Source organism: Anoplopoma fimbria, chromosome 14, assembly GCF_027596085.1.
Source record: "Anoplopoma fimbria isolate UVic2021 breed Golden Eagle Sablefish chromosome 14, Afim_UVic_2022, whole genome shotgun sequence".
Classification (NCBI taxonomy): Eukaryota; Metazoa; Chordata; class Actinopteri; order Perciformes; family Anoplopomatidae; genus Anoplopoma; species Anoplopoma fimbria.
Genome location: NC_072462.1, coordinates 21420928 through 21439976, shown reverse-complemented (window position 1 = coordinate 21439976; position 19049 = coordinate 21420928). Strand labels below are relative to the sequence as shown.

Genomic DNA, 19049 nt, shown 5'->3' with positions numbered 1-19049 from the left:
TTTGGTTGATACCTTTTTAGTATTAGAAGAACGTACTAATGTTCAATATCCAGCACTTATGAGGTTTCTGCTTCTCACTTAAACCTTTCCTTGGACCTTCTATGTGTATAATGAGACGTTTCTTTTTATATCCTGTCTCCGTCTCTCCCAGGCTGTGCTATGAGCGGGGAACTGTTGGAGACAAGAGGAGCATGTTCTGAAATTTGGAGTCGGATCACAACCCAGCCATGAGCAACAAGTATCAGGGAGAGGCTTCCGGGGAAGCAGGCGAGGAGCACAAGGTGCCTCCTAGGAGTAGGCAGCCCAATGGGACGTCCCCTGGGGAACCTCCTGTACGTCGGTCCTGGAGGCCATGTCAGATGGTCAACCAGGATGGAGAACTGAATCCCCATCATCATCATCATCATCATCATCAGCCTCCTCACCAACACCACCTACCCACAAATCGCGGGCCCCCTCGGCATCGCCGGCGGCCTCCACCAGGGCAGGGCCAAAGCCAGGCTCAGAGTCCAGGTCTGGTGCCAGTGGTCGCTGCTTCTAGGCCAGACGGGGAAGGGAGTCGAGACACTGAGCCTCGTCCTGTCCAGCAACCCCGCCCTGCTGTCACCCGTTACCGCCGTCATGGCGACCCTAACCCAAGGCTCAGAGGTCACAGACAAAGGCAACCTATCAGAGAGATGCATGACTCTTCATCTGGTGTGGATGAGCGGGAGGCTCCAGCAGAGGTGCAGGTACAACAGCGCACATCAGATACTCCTGTAACCGACCAATTGCAGGACAGGAGATCTCCTCAACAGAGTCCTGTTGCAGTTGTCACCCCCACCCAACTCTCACCTGGTCCTGCAACCCATGAAATGCAACATCACCCCCCACACACTCCTCCTGCTATGGCAGTAGAGGACCTCCAGGAGCATAAAGTGGAGTGTGAGGAGGAATTGGAGAAATTGGAAGAAGTAAAGGACAAGTACGAAGATCAAGAACAGGCAGAGGATGATGGAGACCACTGCTCAACCACAGGTTGCTCCAGCTGCAGCTATAATGATTTGCAGACAGTCGATGACGGAGCAAAGGAACATACAGAGAGGGTGGAGGAGGTTCAGGAGGAAGTGATAGATGATGTAGCGGAGGACATTGCAGCTCAGGGAAGTGAAATCACTGATCTCTGCTCCGACACGGAGAGCGCTGCCTCACTCAGCATGGACGGACCTCTCCACAGCCCGCCGCCACTCCAGTCACCAACTCCTCCTTCATCCCCAGATCTTCCACCATTCCCCCAGCTGGACCACTTCAGTGAGGAAACCAGTATGAGCCCTCTGCCTGACAATGACCTTCTACCTGAAGATGAGGATGAGGATGAGGATTGCTCCGAATCGTGCTCGCTGTCTCACTTCACTTCCTGCTCTGACTCTTATCCTAAAACCTATGCAGACTTTTATACAGAGTCCCACCAAAAATCGTACCCAGACCCTGTCTACGAGTCGTACTCGGAGCCAAAATCCCACCCCGACTCTTTTCCTGAGCCGCTTAAGACCGCCTACGCCGAGTTACACAGAGAACCTCGCAGGCAGTCTGGTTGGAGGACTGAGTCTAATGAGGTCCATCAGGAGTCCTGCCAAGAGCCCTTTACTAGCCATAGACAAGAGAATGTACAAAAAGGGGCTCCATCCTCCCCCACCAAGGGCTCCCATTATGCCCCAAGGCAGGGCAGAGACCGTGGCTCACATCACTCCCCTCTTGACCGCTCTGTTGGCTGCCGACTGCACCACTACGACGGACAGTCTGATGGTGAGGGGGAAATCGCTAATCAAAGTCCCATTCCAAAAAGTCGCAGGCAGCTACCCAGACACACAGAAACCCAGGACAAGAGCCCTTCGTCTGGCCAGAGCAGCTCAGGAGAGGCCCAGGAGGAGCGGAATGTGGAAGGACCCCAAGAGGAAGATGGTACGAGGGGCTCAGGAGATGCCATCGTCATGGCGATTAAAGATATCAGGGAGGCAATTGAGGAGGTCAAGATTAAGACTGTGCGCTCCCCCTACACACCTGACAAACCTGTGGAGCCGATTTGGGTGATGAGGCAGGAGGTGAGCCCCACAGAGGAGGTATACCCACTGCAGACCCCAGCTGGCCATGTAAGTATGACTTCAGTCTTCCTTTTAAAGCTTACTGCTTTTGTTTTAAATGAAAAATGTATCTACCAAAAGACTTATAGCACTGTGATCTGCTCCCTCTTACAATTTCTAATGCGTCATATGAATAATTGCAGCATTTCAAGTGTAAATTGTTTCATCTGAACGTTTTTCATTCCCCTGTACCCGATGTTGCACTTTTATTCAAGTAACTCATAAGAAATTTTTAAATGGGAGCGGTGTGGCTTTGGGAAATCCAATCAAATTAACTGGACTTTTGACTCCCTGGAAGAATAGATTAGTTTCGGACATTACCTTTAAGGCTGTGCTGATGAGTGACATTGCCCAAGGAGGTCTGCAGTGTTGCAATTCAATTAGATTTCATTGCTTACTGGAAGTTTTAAAATGAGATTTACATCCCTGGCTCTCATTTAATTTATGTTGGATTAATGCCCAAATCCTGAATCATGTATCATTGGAATAATGTGTCAGCTGAGTTGCTATATATGAATTGCAGTTTAAAAGGAGTGATTTAAAAAAAACATTTCTTTTTTCTTTTTCTGTTTTTCTCTGTTTCATTCTATCAGACCTCTCCTCACTCCCCCGCTCAGTCAGTGACTGAGTCTCCATCCCGCTATGCATCAGTTCCAGTTCGGGAGCCAGTCAGTCCACCAAGAGCTGATTCAGCCAGAACACATCATCCTCAGCATTATCACCAACAGCAGCCCCAACACAATCATCATCATCACCACCACCAGGGCCACCATTCACAGCAGAGGGACACTGCGAGGCCGCTGCAGACATACACACATCCGCAACCCCTACCGCCTAATCAGCATCACCAACGTCAACATCAGCATCAACAACAGAACCAACATCAGCAGCAACAACAGCAGCTTCTAGCTCAGCGGCCACGACCTCAAGTTCAGCCACAGTCTCCTCCACAGATGCCGACTGTCCAGGAGGTGAGAGTTTGTGAATAAACATCATTAAATCCATAAGATATGGAAAAATAGATGCTCCTTATAGCTCCAGAGCTTGCCAGAAATTCACCACATTTTTAAGTTTCTTTTAATATCAAAGTAAACCTGTGAAAGTATCCGGCACATCCACCAGTACATTGCAAACAGGAACCTCTAATTTAAGCTAATTTAGTATACTTTAAATCCTGTCAATTTGTAACAATGTAAACAAATACAGGCAAAAACAAACCTGGCATCCAGTTGTAGACAACATGGATGATAAATTCTGCAAAGGCAGGCATCTTTTACTAGTGTTTATCTGCCAGCAGCTGAGTGGCTGACAGCAGTAAAAGGCGTGCAGAATTTAAATGAGTTAGGAGAGACCTGCAGTATGTGAGTAGAAACAATAAGGATGGTAATATAGTTTTTCCTTTTTTGTTTCTCAGCTTCGCAGATCTCTTCCTCCGTTTCCAACATTTGTGGACTGTGAGTGGACATAATATCCTTCTCGGCTCTTCCTTCCATTTACATCATTGTTCATCGATGTGTTCTCATATTTCAAAAATGCTCTGATATTGTAGATTTTTTTGTGTAGTTTTTGATCGGTATGATTGTGTAATAGCACGTACATGTGTGTAAATGTACCCAACAAGTGCTTTTGGTTCATGCAGTACCGGGACCATGCGACCCTGAGGACCTTATTGACGGCATCATCTTTGCAGCGACCTACCTGGGCTGCACCCACCTGCTGTCAGAAAGGACACCCACAAAGAGCGCCCGCATGCAGCAGGCACAGGAGGCCATGAACAGAGTCCGGGTGAGAGCAAACTACAGCTTATTTGATAGAAGTGGAATCCCAGGACAATATGTGGCTGTGTCCGAAAATCACTCCATTCACCTACTCACTATTCTCTATATGATAAATACTCAGTCACTCAGAGAAGGAATCAATCATCTTGATTTTGCAACCTCACTTGCAAGTGTAGCGTTACCTGAGTGTCATTTTTTGCCTCCATAAATGTTAGACATTACTTCTTTCTTTACAATGTAAGAATATTTTACGGCACTATAATCAGTAGTGAATAAAATTCTCTGGCAGAATTCAGTAATTCAATAAAATGACAGAGGGTAAATATAGTGCAATTTATAGTAAGTAACGAGTGACACAGTTTCTATTTTTGACAACATGGGCATTTTCAAGAGCTTAACTCATTATAAAACACACATATTTCAGTTTGCTTATGTTGATACAATAAAATATACAATTTAATTTCACTGAAGGCATAGAAATAAAAAAAACAATTGTATTACTCTGAAGATATAAAGGAAGCAGAAACAATAACAAATATATCAGAATTTGGGGAAAACAAGACATCTAGGATATTTTAATTTGGTGGAATGGCAAAGCCATAGAAATTGTGGAATATTTTGGTCTCCACAAGGACTGTTTTCTTGCGTATAACCAAAGCATGGTAGAACGTGATTGGTCAATACTAATTGGACTGCAAATGGAATGAAGAACACTTCTGATACCAAAATCTGGTTCCGTTGCCTAAAGATTCTGTTTAGAGAGATCAATCTGGCACAAACGTCAACTTTGACTCGAGGATGAACTGATTATAATTTGTTATAAAAAGGTCAAGGTCACTGTCACAAAACACATTTTTTGACCATAAGTCATTCAACAAATTATGTGCTAAATGCAATGAAGAAAATTACATTTCAGCTCAAAGATTAAATCCACAGCTCCTCGGATGGAGATACATTTTCTAACACACTTCAGATCATCAGTGATGTAACTGAGATTCGCTTCATATTTGGGTCTTTTTAAAGTCATAAACCCTCAGCAGGCAACATAGCCAGCAGGCAAAAAGTCCATGGGTTACTGCACGATGCATTATCCACACATCACTGCTCCTGATCTACAGTCATAAAGGATTTTCTCCTCAACTCCAATGGCTGTTATATAAGTTGTTGAGCAGGGCTGTGATGCCCTGGAGACTGTAACCCTGCTTTATGCTACAGTCACAGTGCCTGATGTCATACGATGCGTATGACATCAGGCACTGCGTGATGCACGCAAAGAAAAAAATCATGGTGATTAAACTAAGTACATCATCAAATATAAACCTGGCCTTGTATATTTATGATTTCACATGTTGTATCCAGTTCTCATAAAAATGAATTTCTATGGTTATGCTCGCATTGTGATTAACTCGCTACTGCAGCATCTACGGACCGTTTTCTGGTGTTGTGTGGGGAGGCCGAACCTCGTTTGTGTGACAGAGTTGGCAGGTGAGCATGCTGAGATGCCACCAAATAAATGTAAAAGTATGGTTATCTGGCATCTGATTAAAAATAAAAGCGGTGGTGGTGGCATTTAACGAAAACAGGATGCTTTTGATTAGGTAGGAAATGGGTATTAAATCTACTCTATGGGGTTCTGTATCACTTTATGTGTACTGTTAATGGGTCCTGGTATTGTACTTTTTTGATCAATACCTAACCCTACAGCATGGCATTCAAAGATAGTACTGCGTGATCGGCAGAGATGGGCAGTTTGGAGAGTCGACTGAAGGAAGTCAGAGGCAGGAAGAAGACATGAGCTGAGCTGAACTTTCTGCTTTCTGGATGGCTGACTGACAGATCCAGGACGTTGCCTCTGTTATGGTCTGAGAAACTTACAGGGAGGGAGAAATTTAGAGACAGTATAATGTTGAGGGGGACTCATTTAATTTTTTAATGGAAAAGAAAAGATTGCTGTCCAAAAGGAGGGGCATCTCGATTGTAGGGATGCAATGATCCGATTAAAAAAATACCTGATACCATTGCTCTCCCCCCCTATTTACATATGTTATGAAATCTGTGTGGAACTAAGTAAGGGGTTAAGAGTTTAAAAAACTCATGCACATTTATATAGTAAAAGTATAAAGATAAATTAACTGAAATGAAAATATATTGTGTTTCTTTTTTTTTAAAATGGCAATCAAGTAGTGAATATTTAAAAAGATGTTTGATTTCAAAATATTCCAGTTTTCCAATTTTGAGCTCAAAAGCTGACAAAAATGCAGACATAAAACAGTCATATAACAAAAAAATGAATGAACAATTAAACGGGTAAAAAGCTCGGATGGCATTGAAGGACTGACTCTGATTTGATGAGATGTCTGCCAAATATAAAATGAAAACCGGTGACGTCCACTCAAAGTCAGGACCTCATGATGAATTTATAGATGTGAGATTTCAAGGCAATATGAGAATAGTTTGACATTTTATATGTAGAGGGCAGCAACTAATGATTTTACTTGTTGATTGATTGAATTTTCTTGATTAACCGGTTGATCTTTTTTTTTTTTGGTCTGTAAAATGTCATTACATGGTAAAAAAAATGTCCAAGGGTCCAAGAAAATGTGATCAAATGATTTTGTCAGAACAGTATTCCAAAACCCAAATATGCAGCCGTCATTTACAGCAGTCATTTTGACTTGTCATAGTAGGAAAAGCAGTGATTAACTACACCCATATCCATACAGTGATTAACTACACCCATATCCAGTGACTACTGATCATAAACTTTCAATCATTACAAGAACTGTACTTGCAATTTCAAATCTGTGATTTTAATAAAACAAGTCTAAATCATTCAACCCTAAATGTATCTTTCACATAGTGTACAAGATATAAAGTCAACCTCTGTTGTAATGAAATGTACAGTTGTTTAAATCCATGTAAAAGCTAGGACCCCTTTTATATTTCAAAGATTAAATGTAATTAAATCTATAAAGAATGTGAGCAGACAGGTTTGGATCTGAAACCGTGAAAGACACAGATACCATTTCAAGAGCAGATGGTGGAACAAGCCAACATTTTGGAAACACAAACACTGAGCTGTCATGAGGCGAAACACATGCGGCCGCTTAATTGTCCTCAGGGTTGTTTGTGTCACATTGATGAAGAGGAAACTTTTGATCATGTTTACTGCAAAGGCCTCTGGCAGCCTGCTGTTGTCAGATGTGATAGACAGTAAAATCACTGTCTCCCCACACGCACATACACAACATAGACCTTTAAGGTCCTTGTGTCCTTTCATTTTGCATTTGAAATGGAGAGTGAATGAGGCGATTTAGGTTGTCGTTCCACCCAAAAAGCTATTTTCTTATACTTTGTTGTCTTGATGTGTTGCTTTCTGAGTCTCTATTCTGCTTTTTGATCAATGCAGGCTGCTCAGAAGCAGGCAAAGAACAGGAAAAAGGTAAGCTAGTTTAGTTTGGTTTAGTCTCTTTGTCTCTCTGTGATTGTGTGTTTTATGTAAAAGATGACTTCTAAGTATGGAAATTCAACGTCAAATGCTAATGTTAGACAAGGAGAACATTTGTGCAGGTGATTAAAATGTATTCTATTCTTTTGTTTGTCGCATGCAGATTGCCAGAGACATACGTGTTTTTTATTCATTAGTCTTATTTGTATGCTTTAGATTTGTTTGCTCTTGACAGTTATGACACCTGCTCTGCTCTCCTTCACTGCCGTTCATAACCTGTTGCTTCTTATGTTCACTTCTATTCTTGTTGTTTCTCTCCGGCTGCACAGAGCCCCGACGGGGAGGCTCCGGCCACTGCTGAGGTGGATCTGTTTATGTCCACGCAGAGGATCAAAGTCCTCAATGCAGACACTCAGGTATAAAAGTGTTAGCAAGCATTCCTTTCCTTGCGCCATCAGTATATACCTTGAATGCTTCTGGAGGGACAATGTCATCGTACAAAGAGAGAAATTTCATTATCATCTTTTTTGGATCACCAGGAGTCTTTAATGGACCTTCCGCTAAGGACGATCTCCTACATAGCGGACATCGGTAACATGGTGGTGCTGATGGCCCGAGGGAAGATGGTGCGCTCCCGCAGCGCACAGGAAAACCTGGACAGCACAGCTGAGCAAACCACCATGACCAACGATGACAGACGGCTGTACAGGATGATCTGCCATGTCTTCGAGTCAGAGGATGTGAGTTATTGATCATTAATCTGTTTTTGTTATATTACCCTCTATTCATCTATTCTATCCATAGGAATCATACTGTTTTGCGTGCTTTGTTGTTGGACAAAGTGTGGTGAGGTTGATCTGGGAACATCTAGCCGAGGCCCCTGTCCGCGAGGTCCTCATCTCCCACCTCCGAAAGAATTTCTTGTGCATCCCAGGGTAGGCTGGGGACATGGAATCAAAGTGGGCCATGTTCTGAACCTCCATTGTGGAAGCGGCCGCTAGAAGCTGTGGTCGGAAGGCCAAAAAGGCCTTTTTGGCTTGGCTGGCCGAGGGGTCTCTGGGAACAGCAGACAGGTACAGTTTAGCCAGAAGTGCTGCATCAAAACCAAAATGTGGGAGGAGTTCAGGAGACCAGGGGGAAGGACTTTCGGTTGGCCTCAAGGAAGTTCTGACAAACTGTGATATGACTCAGAAAGGGAAAGCAGGGCTTGTCTCAGGCTGTGTTCAGCCAGGGTTGTTCCATGTCACCACTCCTGGTTTTGATTTGCATGGAAAGGATTTCAAGGCGAAGTTGGAGGGAGGAGAGTGTCCGGTTTGGGGACGTCATAATTGCGGGGGAGTTCAATACCTCTGGTTCTTGTTCATTAGTGAGGGTAAAATTGAGCGTGAGATGGACAGGCGGTTCGGTTAGCAGTGCTGTGTGAGTTGTACCGGACCGTTGTGGTAAAGAGGGAGCTGAGCCGTAGGGCGAAGCTCTCAATTTATCAGTCCATCTGCATTCCAAACCTCACCTATGGTCATGAGCTTTGGTGACATTAGATCACGGATACAAGCAGAAATGAGCTTTCTTGGTAGGGTGGCCGGGCTCAGCCTTAGAGATAGGATGAGGAGCTCAGACATCCAGAGGGAGCTCTGAGTAGAGCAGCTGCTCGTTCGCTGAGGTTGTTCTTGCATCTGATCAGGATGCCTCCTTGACGTCTACCCTTAGAGGTTTTCCAGCACGTCCAACTGGTAAAAGGGACCGGGGTAGACCCAGAACACGCTGGAGAGATCATATCTCTCGTCTTGCCTCGGGGTTCCCAAGGATGAGCTGGAAAGAGTTCTAGGGAGAGGGAAGTCTGGAACACTCTCCTAAGCCTGCTGCCCCCGCAGCATCTCTTTATTCAGTCTTAGTATGGTTTGCCAAAAAAGTTATAGTATTGTATCTCATAGAAAGTAATAAAAATTGCCTAGTATAGCATGTCATGAAGTCATAGTATAGTATGACGTAAAGTCATAGAATAGTTTGTTGTTAAAAGTCCAAAAAAAAAATCCACAAAGGTCATAGTATGTTGACATAAAGTATGTTTAAAAGAAGACAAATGAAAGTAGCTGCATTATGTCGAAAAAAGTCATAGTATAGTATGTCGAAAAAGTCATTGTATAATATTTTTTAAAAAGTCAGAGTATAGCATGCCAAAAAAAGTCATAGAATAGTATTTCAAACAAAATCATAAAGAAGTAATTAAAAAAAAGTTGAAGAAAATCATCAAAATATCTATATAGTAGATCCAGAAAATCATAAGTTGATAGGACAGCATGTCAAAAAAGGTCATAGTCTAGTATTTCAACCAAATCATGAAAAAGTCACAGTATAGAAAGTAAAAAAAAATCATAAAATGATCATTGTATAGTAGGTCGAAAAATATCATACAACTGTCGTAATATAGTATGTTTATAAAAGTCATAGTATGTTTAAAAAAAAGTGTGAAAAAAATGAAAGTATAGAAAGTCAAAAAAGGTCAGAAAAACACATTAGTATAGTATAATATAAGTTTAATGTCGAAAAAAATGAATAAAGTCATAGAACAGAATGTTAAAAAAAAGTCATATTATAGTATGTGGAAAAAGTCATAGTATATCAAAAAAAAGTAAATGTATAGTATGTCATAAAAATACCATAGTATAGCATGTAAAGTCATATAAAAAATGATATATAAATTTGAAAAGTACGTTTAAAAAAAAAAAAAGGCAATTAAAACATCATTGTAAAGTACTTCTAAAAACATCACACTATAGTATGTTTAAAAAAAGTCATAGTATAGTACTTTGAAAAAAGCCCCAAAAACAAAGTATTTTAGTATGTCACTTAGTGCTAGTATAGTATGTCGAAAAAAAGTTACAGTATATTATGTCAAAAATATAAGAAAGTTATAGTTTCAAAAAGTTCAAAGTTTGGTATATCAATAAAAAGTCTAATGAAAGCAAAATGAAAACTGTAATTTAAACAGGTATGTAGAAAATGCATTTGCTGAATGAGAAGTAATAAATATGTTTATACAGAGATGCAAACAGATTGTAATACAGTAGGTACAAGAATATACAGGTCACAGACTCGTAGTGTTGAGCGAAAGAGCCCAAAAAGTCTTATGGCCTAATTGGCCTGTGGTATGAAGCTGAGCCTGGTGCATTAGGTAGAAGAGTCTGTAACTGGGGTGATTGGGTTCCCTGATAATTGGATTTCTTCTTACACAACTGCATGTAAAGGTCCTGCGAGTGTCTGAGCAGTTTTCACCAGCCTCCGTGGATCCTTACAGTTGACAGCTGAGCAACTTATACTATCATAGTAAAGTATCAAAGTATCAAAAAAGGCAAAGGTATGTCAAACAAATCGTTTGCATTATTTATTAAGAGTTTTACATTTAGATCCTCAAGCTGCTACCTTATGACTGTGGATCTTGTCTTCCAACATAAGTCCATCCACCACGTTGTATGTGACATCTCCATTCTTTAACAGCTTAGCCCTGCCAAAAATCAGCTGTGAGAGCAGACAGAAAACTTTAACATGAATTTTCCAAAACTGAAAAGAAAATATATTGTCAGGGCCTTTTAAAACATGATTTTAGAGTTAAGTTTAGGTTAGGGTCAGTATAAATATTGTAATATACAATGTGTGTGTGTGTGTGTGTGTTTTTTCTCCGTGTAATGTAAACAACCCTCAAAAATATAATGTTTGGGCTTTTGTCTGAGCAGACCAAATTTCCAGAGGGACTATAAAAGTTACCCGTCATTGACAAGCTCTCGCCCTCCTCTTCCTCTCTTTCAGGCTCAGCTTATAGCTCAGTCTATTGGCCAGTCTTTCAGCGTCGCCTACCAGGAGTTCCTCAGGGCCAACGGCATCGATCCAGAAGATCTGAGCCAGAGGGAGTACAGCGACCTGCTCAACACTCAGGACATGTACAACGACGACCTCATCCACTTCTCCAAGTCAGAGAACTGCAAAGATGTAAGTGAACCAGTAGGTGGCAGCACAGTCATAGGAGTTTTTGATAAACTTCTTGTGCTTAAATTGAGTATATTCTTACCTTCAAAAATACACATCTACTCGAATTAAATAGAATATTCCCCTGAACATATTGATTGCCCTTTATGTGTTGTTTGTGTTCTGCACCCTACATACAAAGAACTTTCACATTAAGATTTAATAATGTTATCATAAATATTTGAATGCAAATGAGCCAGTGCCATTATTTTTCGATTGTTACGTTAGTTGCCTTCCAGTGGTTAAAGTGGCTCAAGCTGGTTTTGGAGTCACAGCTGTGTCAGTTTGGGGGGGAAAAGGAGCTACCAGCCCCTAGCATGAAGGTGAATTTGAGGCGCTCTACCTGGTCTGACCTCAGATCCCTTCCCTCCTCTCACTGTTCCAAACGCCTGCTGTCGTCTCGCATTTTTCAGAATTGTGCAGTTGGCCGTGAGATGTTTAAAATGGGTGCAGCGTAACTCTTTTAAGTCATTTAGATGAGGTTTTAAGATTTGAATTTGAACAGTAAATGTTACGTTTCCATAGTTTTTCCTGCAGGAGAACTTTATGAGCTCAATCTGTCTCTGAAAAGTTGCACAAATACAACAGGATGTGGTTCCTTGCAGGTTTACATTGAGAAGCAGAAAGGAGAGATCCTGGGTGTGGTGATAGTAGAATCAGGCTGGGGGTCCATCCTCCCCACCGTCATCATCGCCAGCATGATGCATGCTGGGCCGGCTGAGAAGTCGGGTCGACTCAACATTGGAGACCAGATCATGACCATCAATGGGACGAGTCTGGTGGGTTTACCGCTCAGCACCTGCCAGAGCATCATCAAGGTATGCAGTTTATTTATTTTGTTTGTCCTTTCTGTTCATTTTTATCAATATTTTTCCTTGCATCCCTTAATTAATCATGTGCATAAGTTAGAAAAAAAAAATTGTTTTTAGCACAACAAATCTAATGTTTGTAAGGACTCAAAAAAGATTTTCAGGCAACATTATTTCTGCAACAGGAAGCAGTACTCATCGCTATTGCTTGTAACTAGACTAGGAACAGCTTGGTTAATACGTCATTCTTTTTGTAGATATTCCAAAACACATTCAAGGTCATGTTTAGATGACCTTAAAAAAAACAGAATCTACTCTCACTTATCTCCTTCACTTAATACATCAAAGTTAATAAAGAACCTGTATCTCTTGTGTTTCCTCAGGGTCTCAAGTCTCAGTCCAGGATCAAGATGAACATCGTCAGATGTCCTCCCGTCACCATGGTGCTCATCCGCAGGCCGGACCTCAGATACCAGCTGGGCTTCAGCGTCCAGAATGGCATCGTGAGTATGGGGGCTGATCACTCCTGCTCAAGCTCACACACAGACACACACACAGACATATACACACACACGACACACACACAGACATATACACACACACACGCAGGCAGCAGAGCATGTGGCGGTCCTGCGGTGGAGCCTTTATTTTGTTAACACTGCTCTAAAACCGGAGTTTCTAAAAACAGACATGGAGCAATGATTGCTATGATGATGTTTAAGGACACATTTAAAGTGTTTACATTTTAAGTCTCAGTTACTGTCACTGGTAGCTGTACAAGTATCCTCTGCCACAGCAGTCTTTGCTGGAGGGTTCTAACTTTGAGTTCACTTCCCGTGTTTTTAACTTGCACAGATCTGCAGCCTGATGAGAGGAGGCATCGCGGAGAGAGGAGGCGTCCGCGTCGGTCACCGCATCATCGAGATCAACAGCCAGAGTGTGGTGGCGACGCCTCACGAGAAGATCGTTCAGATTCTGTCGAACGCCATGGGAGAGGTAGGAGGAGTTCTGGATGTCTCTTCTTATAAAGGAAAATAATTTATTCTTGAATCAAACACTTCCACTAAAGTATGCCTGTAAGTCTGACTTTGCTTTTTCTCAACTGGTGTTATGCTATTGTCTGTAACATTCAACATTTCTTGCATATGTTTCACATTAAAATTGTCCAGGAGCTCAAATGGTACAAGCCCTCAGTTTCTTGGAAATCTTTTGGTTTGTAACATGTGCGGGAAATGTTTAGTTTCCTTGACAACAGTTTAAAAGAGATTGAAAAAAGCAACTGCGCATAACCATTGACTTAAAACACTGTACTGATACAATTAGTGTTGTGGAATTGTACATTCTGCTTAATTTACCACATGAGCTTTGATTTGTTTGTGCCTGTCATGCGTTTCAGGTCTAAGATTATTTGAATAGCTTCTTTTGATACTTAATGGTATATATGGTCCCTAAAAGATGACATCGAATGAGTTTCGGCCCTGGACCAACATTTTGTTTCCTGACCGTAACCCTAAAAAAATCATCATCGTCATATTCACATGAAATCCATTGTAAATGTTCACGTTCCCTAGAGGGGGATTGCTTATTATTTTATAAACCCTGTGATCTCTGATTGTTCTTTTTTTAACTGTGGGCTATAATGATCATTGCATCCTGTAACGATTTTAAGAGAATTATTGTCAATATTATACAAGGAACAATAATAATAAAAAGAAATGCATGCATGAAAGTTCATCTGCTTTTTAAAGAAGTGTATTTTGTTTTTAATTGTCATTTGGCTTCTTTCTGCTCTAGATCCACATGAAGACGATGCCTGCAGCCATGTACCGTCTGCTGACAGCACAGGAGCAACCCGTCTACATCTGAACAGACACGTCTCACATCACCTCACGATCTCTTTACTGCTGTCCATCCTTCCTTCAGTTATTTTAATGCATTTCTCCTCCCTGTATTCTGTTTGAGTTCACTTGACTTGCCTTAATCTGTACAGTACACTGTCATGTAAACATGTACATCTACAGTATGACAGCAGAAGACAGATTATCTCACTAGGCCGAGTGTAAATGTGACGTGTTATGTTTGACCAAAGAGAAATAGTGGAATTTATTGTGTATAATTTAGGTGGTAAAAAGAGTAAATAATAACTTTTGGTTAAATAGTTGAATATCTGAATGTACTAAATCATGTCGGACCTATACATTATCAGGGCAACCCAGATGATAACTACGTTTTAAACTGAGGTAGTCAAGTTAAAGGGGAATGCATGTACAATTCTGCTGAATAAAGTCTAAAGAAAAGGCAGTATCAATAAACTGTGGTTTGTTTTATTCAACAGGATTTGAACTAAAGGCTGTTGGCTGTTATAAAATTAATGAAGTTCAAGAGTGGCAATAAATTACTGCATCGAGGTATGCAAGAAACATTAAGCCATTGACTTTCTTAAATACTGTCGGAACTTAAAAGATCCACAGTAGCTATGAAGTGTCATGCACTGATTGGCCAGGTGTGTTGAGGTGAGAATGTAGGCGGGATTTGAACAATGAGTTATTTTCACCCTACCTTGGTGTGTGTGTGGCGATTCAAGACTGGTATCAACACTGTGGCCTTAATATGTGATCTGACAACATTTGGTACCAGCAAGTTTGTTTCAAGTTTACCCCCGCCTTTAATCTCCCCAAACAAAACACTACAAACCTGACACTTTGACAAACAGTTTTAAAAAATGTAAAAAGAGATTTATTTATTTGAATTTACCAAGAGTCTGTTCTGTAACACAAAGGAGATCACAAACTAAAAAAAGAGAACAATCACAAACTAACAGACATTTAAACTGAAACACCCACATGATTGTCATCCCCACATGATCCAGTGTACAAAGACATGACTGAGTTCAGTGTAGGTCCAATATAAAAACATTTATGCAATAACTGGGATGGTCTCTGGTGGCAAGCCGTTAATAAAGACAAACATACGTTGGTGTTATGTTGTGCTGCACCCCTTATATCCAAATCTTAAGTGTTCCCCATCATCTGAACATGTTGTACATGACACATTTTACCAGTGAAATCTGTCACATGATTTACCTGGTCTGTCTGTTCCAGCTGAGTTAAATACAGAAAGGCTTCCAGATGTTGTAATTTGTTATCCCATAAACACAGATGTTGCATTTATGAGATCCTTCTGTATCTCATAACTACAACTTTGCATCCAGAATTATTCTTTGGTGAAGACGATGTGCTTCTGTACCAAATGGCAAATATAGGGGAAACTGAAATGGCAGGAGGACAGTTTCCAGTTAAAAATTTGCAACTTGTATTTCGTCAGTATTGACAATACAGAAAAGAGGTACTTAAAATATATTTTCAGTAGGTCCTTCTAAGAACCTTATGCTGTCTCTTAGTTTTTTTTTTCTCCAAGCTTATATTACAGCTACAAGGCACTTGTTAAAAAATGCTGCCTCCCACACATATTACACAGTGTAGTAGGTATGTGTAAAATATATATAATATAAATCAGAGAAGACTTAGCAGGAGAGTCATTAGAAGAGGAAGAAAAACACACCTAAAGATTGGTGCAGGAATGAATCCTAAACCCGGAAATTAGTCAGCATATTAGCACTTTGTCTCAAAGTCAATCATTTTTATTAATTTTTTTTATTGTGTTTTGTTAGATGTGTGAAATAAGGTCTGTGGTTAACACAAGCTTGAGATATATTAACGTTTTGTTCTACGACATAAAATACTTCAGTAAATATCACTAATGAATTTAATAGTTTTTACTGATCTTTAAAAAAGGTTATAAAAGTGTTAATTTGTGAAAATTGTCTAGCTGAACAAAACCTGCAAGTATCAAACGTGTTTGCCACAAAGCCTATTTTCTGTGATAATCCAAAGCCAATGGTTAAATACCATTGGCTTTAGTCAAGGGAACCAGTGAGATGCTAATTTCCGGGGTTGTCTTCCCTGCAGCATTCTATTTGTGTATAACTCATACTGACACACAGTTGGATTTTTAAAAAAAAAAAGCTGGTTAATGGTGTGGGGGGTCAAACATTGGTGGGTCACAGAGCAAAACATTGTCTAGATACTGTACATAGCCTACAGTACCATATGTATGATTTGGTTCTTTCATAGTTTTACCTCCAGTTTCTGTCTTTGCATTACATTCTAGTAACAAAGGTAAGCATCTGTTCTTCTGCAAAATATAAACCTGGCATCTTTCAAAAGCCCAAAAGGTCCTCCAACAACACCTAATGATTTACTAAAGGCAAACCCAGAATCCTTAAAACTCTTTTTCCTGATGAAAACAAAGATGGGTGCTGGCCATATGTCCTTGCTTAATTTGTATATTTGCAATATTGCTCCTTTCCAAAATTCTGTAGGGGCCAAGCAATTGGCCTGCTCCAAACAGGCATGTGCTTGGAACGACCATGCTCTGAACCGGAAACTGCCCTAGTACCTTTAAAACTACAAAAAATATGCAGTTTAACAACCTCCTGGGCTAATTATCTTTCAGAAAAACCTGCTTAGCTCTGTGACTCAAATGCAATGGTAATGCATCAGAGAAAAACTGGGGCTAGTTATTAGTGTAATGGGATAAAACCTCTTCAGACACATCAAAACAATATATACACTGAAATATCTGTGAAAAGGGTGAGTTTTCGTTTAGGACGGTAAATCTGCCAAAATACACTGTGTGTATTGAAAAGTGTCTGGAATAAGTGGTGAAATCTGAATACAAACAACAACTTCGGAGAGTTCACATCAAGGTAAAGTTGCATAAGTTGTTACTATGGCAACAAACGTAGTCTGCTTATAGCCATGATGTGGGAGGAATCCAGCCGTGTGCAGTGATGATGTCACTTCCTGGTGTCTCAGCCTACAGCTCAGTGTCATTGTATCTCTGAGGTTTGTAGTATCCTCTCTTGGTCTGGTCGGCCAGCTGTCTGCGGTACTCCGCCTCTTCATCCTGAAATCCTCGGGACGACTCTGAGTGCGGAGGCCTGAAGGGCTGCTCGGGATTGGAGCTTGAACTGATCACACACACACACACACACACACACACACACACACACACACACACACACACACACACACACACACACACACACACACACACACACACACACACACACACACACACACACACACACACACACACACACACACACACACACACACACACACACACACACACACACACACACACAACAATGATCCAGCAGTTTTTCTTTTGATAGGAATAAAAGGTATGAAACCCTACAACATCTTGATAAATATATTTTTAATGTGAAGAGTGATGCTCTCACCCTATTGGCTGAGGACGGTTGAGGTTGGGTTTTGGCAGTTTCACTGGGACAGCGTAGATGTCTGGATGCTTCTGGGCGATTTCCAACTGTGCAGAGAGAAGACCCAGATCAGAGGTAGCACTAAACGGATATTTTTACGACAGAAAAATCTAAAGGCTGACTGATGAGAACACCAAGGATAAATTCACAGTTTGTGGCGTGTTGGAGAGCTAAGGACTGAAGTCCTTGGTGTGAGTCTGTGACCCCTGAGTTCAGGCTAGTCTACAGCAGGTCTAGAGCCTTGGCTTAGCCATTTCCCCCTTTGTTACTACTGTCCGGCATGTCAATATGGCATTTTCAACAATATAAGTATATTCAGAGTAAATAATAGCAGATTTTAGGAAAAATTGTTCTGAAATATCAGAGAGAAGTAGACAGAAGACTACAACATTCAGTTGAGATCTACATTCACAATATAATCTGACAGCAGTGAGTTAGAAAGGTAATTCAATATAAGTGTTTTTTTTAAGCTAAGTTAACATCGTTTATCTAACATAATAATCATGCTTTACCATTTGTTTAAAGCGCGCAAGGATACAGCTCGCTCATCGTGGGCTTCATCCATGCACTGGATCTCGTGAATTAATAATAATTCAAATTCAACCGTCTTTGTTTGCTAATGTGCTAGGCTAGCTTATGTTATTAGCAAAATAGTTTGTTGATCTTTGATGGATTCTGCTGTGAGTGAGGTCTCCGACACTATTTAGGTCTAATATTATCTCAGTTCAAAAGTTAAAACTATAATATATATAATCATTTCCAAATGTCACACTGCCCTATGCTCTCCGTTATGACCAATCCACGAGTAGCACAGAAGTTCAACAAGCCCAACTATTTGTATTTGCAAAGGTCTATGGGAAAGGTTTCCTTTTCTCATAGACCTTTGATGGCCATTAAATGGAAAGTGAAGTCAACGATGGCATTGATGTCACTATGCAGAGCTGGAGACTGGCGCCTAGTCCTGTATTATGATGAAGAACCTACTTTATCCTTCAAGTTTTTAAATGGTTGTTTTTGAAGTGGAGGTGGGAAAACACTTCAGGGTGTTAATTTTAAATGCTCAATGAAAGTACAACATACATGTACCAGATACTGAAAACATAAAATTGCAATTCTTTGCAATGATCAGGGCAGAGCTACAGAACAGTGGCCCCTGAGCTGCTTCTCCCTACCCCCCCTCATACTTCAGGCCGTAATATGAATAAAAACAATACTGACTCTTGCATTTTCTGCCTCTTGTAGCTCCAGGATCCTTTGAGCTCGGGCCAGATGGTCCATTTTCTCAAAAGCTTTAATCTAGGAGATAAATACATGTTAATTAATGTTCCACTTTATATGATAAATAGTAGATACTGCACATCCACATGGCATGATTCATATTAAAATGACTGTCAAATGAAACATTTCAGTGTAAGTTAATGAAATGAAGATGACAGAACACTATTACAATAGATGATGAGTAATTATGGAATTTAAAAGGAGGGCAACAAACATTCAAGACGAATGCAGACATATTCAGTTACCTGA

The 19049-nt window shown here is 40.8% G+C and overlaps 2 protein-coding genes across 4 annotated transcripts in view; one reads left to right on the top strand and one right to left on the bottom strand.

Annotated features, from left to right (window-relative positions):
* Nucleotides 1-227: 227 nt before the first annotated feature.
* LOC129102692 (amyloid-beta A4 precursor protein-binding family A member 1-like) lies at nucleotides 228-14041 on the top strand. Its single transcript, XM_054612939.1, has 12 exons — nucleotides 228-2129; nucleotides 2714-3091; nucleotides 3535-3574; nucleotides 3760-3905; nucleotides 7308-7340; nucleotides 7676-7762; nucleotides 7886-8086; nucleotides 11151-11330; nucleotides 11972-12184; nucleotides 12559-12678; nucleotides 13031-13171; nucleotides 13970-14041. Exons 1-12 carry the CDS (start codon nucleotides 228-230, stop codon nucleotides 14039-14041), a joined length of 3513 nt encoding a protein of 1170 aa, XP_054468914.1.
* Nucleotides 14042-14911: 870 nt separating this feature from the next.
* Nucleotides 14912-19049, bottom strand: part of tjp2a (tight junction protein 2a (zona occludens 2)) — a 34575-nt gene continuing 30437 nt past the window's right edge. For all 3 annotated transcript variants that reach the window (XM_054612118.1, XM_054612117.1, XM_054612116.1), the window contains 3 exons: nucleotides 18741-18818; nucleotides 17484-17569; nucleotides 14912-17207 (listed from right to left, as the gene is read on the bottom strand). In XM_054612118.1, coding sequence (XP_054468093.1) covers nucleotides 17054-17207; nucleotides 17484-17569; nucleotides 18741-18818 — 318 coding nt within the window. In that variant the 3' untranslated portion in view covers nucleotides 14912-17053. The remainder of the gene's footprint in view (nucleotides 17208-17483; nucleotides 17570-18740; nucleotides 18819-19049) is intronic.